General features: G+C 37.7%; 1 protein-coding gene across 1 annotated transcript; it reads left to right on the top strand.

The window, feature by feature from the left end:
* The first annotated feature begins 234 nt into the window (after positions 1–234).
* On the top strand, positions 235–10190 carry LOC138953080 (MAP7 domain-containing protein 1-like). Its single transcript, XM_070324855.1, has 7 exons — positions 235–1256; positions 2082–2170; positions 2441–2524; positions 2731–2835; positions 3461–3571; positions 4172–4247; positions 4818–10190. Exons 1-7 carry the CDS (start codon positions 1055–1057, stop codon positions 5027–5029), a joined length of 879 nt encoding a protein of 292 aa, XP_070180956.1. The 5' UTR covers positions 235–1054; the 3' UTR covers positions 5030–10190.
* The last annotated feature ends 887 nt before the right edge of the window (positions 10191–11077 follow it).

Below are 11077 nucleotides of genomic sequence, written 5' to 3'. Positions count from 1 at the left end.
TCGTTCTGTTTCTTTAGTTTCAGACAACTTTTCACAATTTCCGACACTTTTTTTTATCACCAAGATGAAAGTAGATAGTCGGACCAATGAAAGCGAGGAGCGAATAATTTTCGCGGGAAAGTGACGTCACGCGCACCACACGTGCACTGTGCAAAGCCGTAAACACCAGAATATTTACGCGTCGCCATGAGACAGGTCTCGTGACGTCACGCGAGACATGTTCCACGCTTGCATTCCACTGAATGGCCCCAGCCATGGCGGAGAATTAATGCCGAATAGAGACCATTTTTCTGTTCTGGCTTTCGACTGGGAGTCTGTCTGTTGTTCTGGAGCTGAAATTGGGCCTCTTTCAGGCGTTTGAACTTGGCTGTGCTTTGGTGGCGGTGGAAAACATCGGGTTTCATGAAGGATAGCGCCCTTGGATCAGTTTCGTCGGTGGAAAATTACTGACTGAAGAGAGGATTAGCGCTTCGAGTAGTGTATCCCCCCTTCATTATCCCGGGGTAAGATGAAGTCACCTAGATAATTACCGCTTGGTTTTTCTGGATACTTGTTTCGAAAGAACCGTGACCTCTGGTGATGTTTCGGCATTGTGACTGAACTGAAGGCAATTGACGTAATTATAGATTCGGAGGGATAACAGAAGCTTTGTCAAGTTGTTATTGTTTTGATTATGTTTACTGGCATCACCACAACACTTCAGTCTTCGTTTTGCTGTGCGGCGAACAGGGTCTGAACCTTTCGAAGTGTTTAGTGCCCATCAGTATAGAAGCTTGTGACATGACGTTACTTTATAACAGTGGTGATACTGTGAAAACTTGGAGCAAAGGTGTCCATGATTAGTATTGACCTTAACACTTTTGTTTTCTCAGATGAAACACTTGACTACAGAGATTGGATTTTGGATGAGTATTGCATGGTGTGGTTGATATGTGTGCCAATTTTCAACATAAATACAATATTTGAACAGTGTGTGTCTCTCAAAATTGTTTAAGAGTAATATATATATCTCACCAACTCACAAAGCGACCAAAGACTATCAATACTCTTCATCATGGGGTGTGGATCTTCAACAATCGGTATTGCGGCTGCAAACGAACAGACACAGACAGATTCAAACACTGATCGGAAATCGACTCGTGGCAATGAAAATGGAGTGTCATCAAAAGGGCGGAACAATAACAAAAAAACTGCCAACAACAATGCAAAATCTATCGACACCAATGGGAACACAGTCAAAATGGATCAGACTCCTGGTGAGTGAAGTGAAAGATTTTTTGCTTTGCTTGATTTAGCTTGGTTTACAAATACAGCTTATCCTTTTCCAATGCTATTACATTAAAAAAAAAAAAAAAAAGTTGTTTAATGTTATACTGAATAGTATAGTCTCATTCTATAGACAGTTCACATATATTTCAACATAAAAACCCCACATAAAGCTTGTTGACCCAGCACCATCACAGTTAAACTTAAAGGCTAAGAAAACGTAATTATGAGAACATAAGGCCTAAAAAAAAAATAGGTGTGGTTACGGTAACCCGACCTACCCTATTTTTAGGGGCCGATCCTATAACTTTTTATTACATTTGTCAAAAAAAAAAAAAACCGAGTGCAAAAAACGCAATGAAAGCGAAAGCGCCCGAGTCGCACACTTATTTCCCTGTCAAGTAGGTTTAATTTGTACACATTAGAAAAAAAAGTTAAAAAAAAAAAGTTATTGCCTACCTACCTACCCTATTTTTTTTGGCTATGTTACCGTAACCACACCTATTTTTTTTTTTGGCCTAACGATGACAAAGAAAATATAACATAAACATGTTACTGATCTCAAAACAAATGGATAGAGCATTTCTCACCAATCAGTGATGCCAGAGCGACTCCATATATTGGTATACCAGAAACAAACAATACTGCTACACCTGAAAGCAACAGCACCATCATCCAAAGTCCTTCTTCTTCTTCGGCGTTCCAGATCCAAAGTCCAAAATCATTGGAGGAGAGAATATTTTGTTTGTTTGTTTGTTTAATTTTAAAGCAGTTGCACTCAATGAGTGAATCATTTTCTGTTATGTTTGTTTCAGTGCCAAAAGCAGTTGCATTTGATGTTTCCTTGGATGGACAGAACACAGAACTTTTGTTAACCAAGAAAGCACCTGTACCACGCTTACAGGTATGACTTTCAAAGTCAAATTTTGGGATCCCTTTTTGTTCTGGGTAGAAACCTCATGCTGTGTGTAGTAACGTCTGTGTGCCTGTATATGGTGTGTGTGTGTGTGCGCTCATGCATGTGTGTGTGCATGTGTGTGTGTGTGCTCATGCATACATGTATGTGTGTGTGTGTGCAAGTGAGTGTGTGTTTGTGTGTGAGAGAGAGACAGAGAGAGAGTCTTTCTGGATTTAGTGCAGTGGAGTAAAGGAATACACTGAACATTATTTTCAGGCTCTTGAGCCACTGGATGTGCCAAAGTTGTCTGCAGAACAGTTAGCTGAAAAACAGAGACAAGCTGAGGAGAAAAGGGATAAGGTGAGTTGATGTTTGTGTACAAGCAGTTTAGACAGTGCTAACGTGCAATATCTTTGTTTTGTGTGTGTGCCACTTTGTTTGTCAGTGTAAGCATGTGTGTGTGCGTGCATGACGGATGTATTTGTATACCAGATGCTTGTAGGTGACAGTATTTTACTTTGTCAGTGTATCGTTGTATTAACACAGTCTTGTTTTTGTGTTCACAGGTGAGACAGAAACGAGCCAGTGCCTCCAAAAAAGCGTCCAGGCGGCGGCAGGAATTGATAAAAGCCAAAGAATTCGAAGCACAGCAGCAACTACAGCAAGAGAAGGTAATTTGTATTGAATGATAAGTGTGTTTCTGCAAGACTTATTTTGACATCTTTGTGGCCATACTCGGTTGCTATCGGCGTTGGTTTGAACTCGCGTACAGCCAGGGATTTATTTCCTAGAGTCATCTTTGGTCTGACTCCCTTCAGTGCTGAAACGACCCCTCATGCATGTATGACTATGAGCATTAAAAGATCCGAAGTTTCTAGGCAAAAGTGTCAGGGCCAGCAAACCATGAACACATGCACTCAAAAACAGGAGGAACAAGAAAGAGTAGCTCTTTACTAAATATGACAGCTCGCTTTCCCAAATCAGAAAGCAACTTATTTCCAATCAATGAAACTTCACAGGACTTTAGAGCCACACAACAAACAGTGAAAATGTTTTACATGACACAAATGGGAAACAAAGGTTGATGTGAAAGAATTGATACAGTTATTGGTCACAAACACATCTGCACTTGACTTTTCATTTCACTTGTGGATTTCCATGCTAATGGGGGATGGGTACTAATGTACATGAACTTTTGATACATGTATATCCCAAATAACTTGGTTATTTTTCTGTGTTAGTGGTTATGTCATGCAATTTGTAAGTGTATCAGAAATGTTCTCATTTTTCTATCAGGCCATCGATGAGAATCAAAAACAAGCGGAGTTGAAACGAGAGGCACGGCTCAGAGAAGTTAAGGAAAAACAGAGGTTACGAGAAGAAAGAGCAAAGCGAGCAAGAGAAAAGGTAAGTGTGTGTTTTCTGAGATGTGTTTGGTCAAATAATGGCTGACATGATTTGAACAACACAGTCAGGGTGATGTGGGTCGTGTTTGACCCATGTTGAATTTATGAAGGAATTTTACAATGTTTATCCCTATTTGCGTGATGTGGGCGGTGTTCAACCCATGTTGAATTTATGAAGGAATTTTACAATGTTCATCCCTATTTGGGTGATGTGGGTTGTGTACGACCCATACTTTCCAAAGGTTCAGTAGAATTTAACCTTGTTAAACCTTTCAGTAAAACCCTTGCCTCTATTCAAATGCTGTGGGTCATGTATGGCCCATAGTTTTTACGTTGAATCCATGTTCTTACAAAAGTATGGGTCATACACTGCCCATTTGTATCTGGTCTTGGGGTTGAATTCAATGCCTACTCAGATAAGATTTTTTATTTATCTCATAATCAATATTTCTATGTCTCAGTCCACTGCATAGACCATTAGGTCGACGTACTCGTGAATGTTCATTTGTTTCAGATTAAACGTTCCATAAATAACCTTTCTTGTTTTTTATTTAGTCCAAACTATGATCCTGTGAAGGTTACATAACTGTTCTTGTTTCAGGCGAAGAAAATAAGCCAGGGAGATGAGGGGGATGATCTGGATGTGGAGAAGGATGAAAACTTTAATGCTAGTGATGGTCAGTGTTATTATTTTTATTTTTAATTTTTTTTTAATTGAATTTGTATGATAATATATGGTTGGTGTAAACTTGTCGTGGTTCACAGAGATGTAGTTCAGAGAATGAGTTCACATATGTGCTGGTGTGATGTTGCTTTAGAAGTGTGTGTGTGTGTGTGTGTGTGTGTGTGTGTGTGTGTGTGTGTGTGTGTGTGTGTGTGTGTGTGTGTGTGTGTGTGTGTGTGTGTGTGTGTTACCAGGTAGAGTTGTGTTCTTGACTTTTAGTTTCTAATTTCAGAAGAGTGAAAACCTTGGTGTCTAACACATTCAAAAAAAGTTGCCCACCCTCCCACCCCCAATCTGAAATAAAAATAACAAAAACCACCAGCAAACAGACTTACTCACACACACAAATACACGCGAGCACTTTCACCCTTTCTCTTTAAAGACAAAGATATATCCAGGCATGGGAATTGTCCGCCGAAAGGCAAATTTCAAATGTTCAGCTTTTTTGACTTTTTTCAATTCCCATGCCTGTATATCGCACAGATACAATATTTCTTATTATCTTTTGCTTGCACTCTTTCAGTGGATTCATGGCTCGGTGATGACGAACCAACGCAAAGAACTGGGTCAGGTCGGTTGGAGCATGTGAAGCGTGTGCAGAGTGCTGTTCGTAAGCCAGCAAGTGCCAGCACTGTCGACAGCTATGATGCCGCTTTTCAGCGAAAACCACAGACAACAACTTCACAGTTGGGAAGCAACTTTGAACAACATGACGATGAGTTCTTTGGGTCATAGTTTTTAATACTGGTAGATTTCTACCTTTCCTGGACCCACTATTTAATTTCAGTGTTCCAAGGGCATTGAAGTGTTTTTGTGAGATTCTTTGGAAATCAAGAATACCTGTGTCAAGTTTAAACACATTTACAAATTATTTTTTGTATAGTGCTAGCTGTCAATTCTATGTGTGTGTATATGATCCTTTTGGATTTTGAAGTAAATTTGTTAATCATCTTTCACGTTTATTTCTGTGGTAATATTTCTGAATTGGGGTGCATAAGCGTTGTCAGCACGTGGAGTCGGACATAGTTATGCAAGGATTTTAACCATCTTTTTCAAAGGCGTGCTGAATCAGTCTTATTCGGGGAAAAAGAATAAAGAATGATTATACAGAAGTCAAGATAGCACTGTCAGTATTCTCTAACTGTTTACTCTTTTTCTTGTTTTGGAGTATTATAAAAGCTGCGTTTTATGTAGAAAAGCTGGAATAAGTTATAATTATTTTGCATGATTAAACATACACCAAGTGAAACCAGTATTACTTTGCATTTTAGCACATCTGCAGTTGATTTTTATGCCCTTTTTCTGCATTTATCCATTGATCATGTTCTTTTAATTCTCTGTAGTAAAAATACATGTACCTCTTGTTCAAGTAAAGAGGAAAGGGAAGCTGCAACTCATAGTTGCTGATTTTTCATGAACTCAACATATCACTTGCATTTTGTGTGCAGTTGGTAGATAAACTTGAGCTTGTATCTCGTTTTGATATTATTTTTTAGTAGATACAAGCCCATTAGCCTTTGTGATGATTACGCTTTAAGTGTATGTCATGTTGAGTTAGTGCAAGACAGATAGGAATATATACAGTACACTTGTACTTGTACATATATCAGCCAAAGGAACTTAGTTTTCCCTCTCATCAAAGTCTTGATTTGTGTTGGATGCATTTAAGGAATTTATATTCAGTTAGAGTTAATGTTTTTGCAGTGTTTAGACAGCCGTTTATAGACAAGCACATTCTATAAAGTTGAGAATTCTAGCTACAATCATAGGCCTGCCATTTTCAGTTGATTGTAAAATGTATTTTGTTTATAGTCTTGTGTGTGTCTATATTGGTCAACTGAAAGTAGTGCTAGTATATGAGGCTTTCTGGCAACTACAGTCAAACCTGTCTACAACCGCCTTCCAAGGGATTGACCAAAAGCGGTTGTGAAAGACAGGTGGTTTATGTCTGGAAAAAACCCCGCGAAGGATCCTGTGGGGTGGCGTTGTCTGCAGGTGGCTGTTATCGAGAGATGATATTCGCCAGGTCAGGTTGGACCGTATTTGATGACCGGCAAGGAGTTCCTTTTGTTTCGTGAAAACACAGCTGTGATAAATGATCGAGGTATTATTGGGTATTTGTGCCTGCGGCAGTCGTGTATTATTGTTATGCATGTTTTGTGCTTTTGGATGAAAAGGGTTGACAAATGCAGGTAGCTTTGGGTATGATGGTGAGTGTGTTAACATGCTATAGCTGTGTGTGCCTTAGTTCTGGCCAGAGAGAGAGAGAGAGAGAGAGAGAGAGGTTTTTTTTACACCTTTTTAACAAGAATCTTGGGAGAAACAAGATGTTCTTGGAATGTGCAAAGCTGAATCTTTCGATATAATTTATTGAACAGGATGTGCGGATGTTAAACAAAGGTGCACCCTACAGATGAATGGGTTTGGGATGCTTGTCAAGTGTATCGTGTAGCAACAGAAGAAAGAAAAGGAGGAGTTTGTAAATGTAATCATTAATGTTTTTCTTATAGGTTTTGGATATATGGTTTGTAGTTTTGTATGTGATCCTAAATCAATTAAGGCCTTACAGTGTTGATTATTTAAGCACATGCTGTTGAAAAAACATTTTGTCACAGAATGTACCATTCTTACATTCTTACATAAAACTACACAAAATACATGTACCTATAGCTATTTCTAGACATACAATTTTTGATGATTGTATTGTGATTTTGTTGAAATTGTACATTGGAATATTGAATTGTATATTTATTTATAAATAAATATCTATTTTTGCTTGACTAGTAAATTATTGAGGTTAGCTAGTTTGTGTGTGTTTCCCATAGAGATGAAATGTCCAGTTCCTATACTTTCCTGTGATATCTTAAAGGCATTTGTCACTTACCGACTGTGAAAAACATGTTGATGCAGGTTTAGCTGTTGTCATTTGATAGTCACAAGCTTTTATATCTTAGGGTTGAGAAGATTTCCTCTGACATGTTTGTATTTGCATAAAACATGTGTTACATTTTTTGTTTGACATTTGACATAATTGTTGTCAAAATTGACTGACTTATAGTTGGTGAATCCAATAATGTTTCCTATTTGCATACTGATATCTTATTTTCTGTTCATTGAGTATAATTATTTTGTTCAAAATGGAACACTTCAAACTACATGTATGCCAGAGCGGAAAATTCAATCTGTGGTCAGTATTTGGTGATTTAGAGTTATGTTAAGTATTACAGTACCTGTTATGATGTCTTGATTTAGAAATAAACGTGGGAACACACTCGTCTCAGCAAATTTTTTGGGACAGTTTTGGGACATTTGAAATGAATTAAGGTGTTTTGCCAAATGCCCATGCCAAAGAATATCCTTGTAGTATTAAAATTTGTTGTGAGCCGTGGCAACAGAATGAACATAACAGTGGAATAGGTATACAAGGTTTTCTTTTCTGATACAGATTATTTAAATTTTCATAGAAAGAAGTATTTAACGGAAAAGAAATATCTAATTCTTTTACATTTTATGTTTTCTTTGAATGTGTGTGTTGTTTTCAGTGATGTGATTTTTAACTTATATAACTGGATCCTGCACTTTTTGCGCAAGATCATTCTTTCATACTTGATTCTAATTTTGGTCACTTTGTTCCTCACTTACATTGTAAGTTCTATTTTCAGATTCAGATTTATCTGAGCACATGGGTTAAGCACTGTGATGACACTGTGAGATTTAAACTAATTCCCATCTTCAAAATATAAAAAAAGGCAATCCTAGGATGAAAATAAGCCTTTTAACATTACTCTGCATGGAAACATAACAAAGTACTGAAAATGAGTTTGAGTATGACTGAGTTTGTTATCTGTTATTATTTATTTGTTTGTGGAGTTTCATTTGAAACATTCTTTGCCAGTTACTTGTAAATACATTGGGGTTAGTGTGAGTACCCAATATGTTACTGATGTATTTATTTCTTTGAAGTAATATTCAGGTACCTTTAGAATGCACTTTATAACTACTGCATATGTTTGTGCCAACATTGAGCGTAGAGTATTAACTTGAGGAGGGTTGCTTTGTAGGTGATTTTTCAATGATGTCAACAACAGTATTAAGTTCTTTTCACTGTTTTGTTCAGACAGAGTAAATGTATTTGTTTTGCTGATCAGCTTTTGCTTCACCAATTCTATTTGTTACATATTTGACACTCTCAGACTGTGATAATTTATTCATATTCCATTCATCTATGATAAATGTACTTGTGACTTGGGTGATGCTGTATTTAAAAAAGTTGCATCGAGGGATGTACATGATGTGCTCAAAGAGGGAATATTATAACTGTTTGTTTTCAAGTATTTTCAAGAATGCAGACTTCAGAGAATCAGAAGAGTAAATGCTTGAGAGGTATATGGTTGAAACTGTTACATGTCTTGTGTATTGTATCATCATGTGCACTCTGATTTATTTAAAGGCACAGCCCTTCCCCGATATTTGTTTAAAGACACAATTTACCCGATGCTCCCCAGCATGTCGTAAGAGGCGACTAACGGATTCTGTTTATCTTTTTACCCTTGTTAAGTGTTTCTTGTATAGAATATAGTTAATTTTTGTAAAGATTTTAGTCAAGCAGTATGTAAGAAATGTTAAGTCCTTTGTACTGGAAACTTGCATTCTCCCAGTAAGGTAATACATTGTACTACGTTGCAAGCCCCTGGAGCAAATTTTTGATTAGTGCTTTTGTGAACAAGAAACAATTGACAAGTGGCTCTATCCCATCTCCCCCCTTTCCCCGTCGCGATATAACCTTTGTGGTTGAAAACGACGTTAAACACCAAATAAAGAAAAAAAGAAAGTTTAAAGACACAGACCTTACTGATCGTTACAGTTCTGCCAAATGGAAGCTAGGATGGTCTTATCTAATGTTACTGATCGTTACAGTTCTGCCAAATGGAAGCTAGGATGGTCTTATCTAATGTTACTGATCGTTACAGTTCTGCCAAATGGAAGCTAGGATGGTCTTATCTAATGTTACTGATCGTTACAGTTCTGCCAAATGGAAGCTAGGATGGTCTTATCTACCGTACTTTTCGGACTATAAGGCGCTGCCGTGTATAGGGCGCACCCCCTACTTTTTTAAAAAAAAATAAAAAAAGCCTAGAATAAGGCGATGCCATGGATAAGGCGATGGTGTCGTGCATAAGGCGATGGCATGAAAGAAAAAAATGAAGAAAAACATCGTACATAGAAAAAAACAACAACAACATCAATGATCAAACATGGCGACCGCTCAAAATCGGCAGGAAACACTGTTTCAAACAGAAAGTCCAGTCGTATCGCAAGATCGATGGCTTTAATCTTGAAGGCAGCATCGTATGAAGCTCTCTTCGTTTTCGGCATCTTGACAGTGACAAAGTCGAAGTGCAAGTTGAAGCGGTACCCAGTTGAAGTGTCAAGAGACCGACTGTCGTGTTTCAACGCAACTAGTGTTCAGGTAATTTTTTCGGCGATCAACATTGCTTGAATTGTGTTCACTTAAATGGTTGTTAGTTGCTCATTGATTTCATGTTCACAGTGCTCGTGAAACCTATTTTATCCGAGAATAAGGCGACGTCGTGTATAAGGCGACCCCACGATTTTAAGTAAAAAAAAAAGAAAAAAGTATCGCCTTATAGTCCGAAAAGTACGGTAATGTTAAAGCCTTAGCCAGATCTGGGATTGTGAGCAGAACAGTTTTCTCGGGATGGTATAGATGAAAAAGTTTTATTCATGAATGCACAATATTGTGAGTAGAGAATGACAGATTTTAAAAGGACGATTGTTCATTCATTTTAAATTTACACTGTGTGAGTGGATTTGTCTGCATAAATAATCTACAAAACCAGTCTTTGAAATAAACATATTTTTTGCTCAAAATACATGTATGTGCATGCGTGTTTGGGTAAGCGTGTGCCAGAGAGAGAGAGAGAGAGAGAGAGAGAGAGAGAGAGAGAGAGAGAGAGAGAGAGAGAGAGAGAGAGAGAGAGAGAGAGAGAGAGAGAGAGAGAGAGAGAGAGAGAGAGAGAGAGAGAGAGAGAGAGAGAGAAAGAGAGAGAACATGTAATGCATGTCTGTGTGTCTGGTACTAGTCTTTGTGCTTTTTCTTTACTGTACTTGCAATTTGACTCTCATGTCTAACAGAGACTATAGTTGAATGTTTATCAATGCGTCTCCCTAGCAGCTTGGTATTCCATGAGTATATAGATGTCTGGTGTTCATCGAGCATTGAACACCAGTAATCTGACCAATCACAGAGTATGTTTCAATTCTAAACCCATCTTGATTGAATTAATATTACAATAACACTTTATCACCTCAAACTGAGAAATGTAATTGTGGCTGACAATTTTACACAAGAATATATAAAAACAACAGTCTGCCTTTGAGCATCAGCGTGATTGCAAATAAAACTTAACAAACCATAGCCAAGAAATATTGGAATGCTTTATTTTCACCACCAAAAGGAAGGTCAACAATTTCAGATTACAAGTTTCAAGGTTAAAAAACATCAACCTGCTACCCAGTGAATCATACAACCAGCTGTGGAGATCATTTTCACTTCACGCCTCTGCTAGAGGGTACACAAATTATTCACAATAAAGAGTGTCTTCAAGCTAAAAAAACCAAAAAAAACATCATAGCTTACACAACAAACATATAATTACTGCTTCAGGAATAAAAACTTGCTGAAACCAGAGTTTGCTCATCAAATTCAGAAGAGAAGACAAGTGATCATCATCATTATCATCACACCAAGTGGGGAACAGC

Source organism: Littorina saxatilis, linkage group LG17, assembly GCF_037325665.1.
Source record: "Littorina saxatilis isolate snail1 linkage group LG17, US_GU_Lsax_2.0, whole genome shotgun sequence".
NCBI classification, from domain to species: domain Eukaryota; kingdom Metazoa; phylum Mollusca; class Gastropoda; order Littorinimorpha; family Littorinidae; genus Littorina; species Littorina saxatilis.
This window is presented reverse-complemented; position numbering and strand designations above follow the sequence as displayed.

What these genes read in the sequence shown, in the direction of transcription:
- LOC138953080 (XM_070324855.1), top strand. Translation starts at nt 1,055, where the DNA reads ATGGGGTGTGGATCTTCAACAATCGGTATTGCGGCTGCAAACGAACAG. An exon ending in CACCTGTACCACGCTTACAG is followed by an intron (nt 2,171 to 2,440) that starts GTATGACTTTCA and finishes CATTATTTTCAG; the next exon opens with GCTCTTGAGCCACTGGATGT. An exon ending in AAACTTTAATGCTAGTGATG is followed by an intron (nt 4,248 to 4,817) that starts GTCAGTGTTATT and finishes GCACTCTTTCAG; the next exon opens with TGGATTCATGGCTCGGTGAT.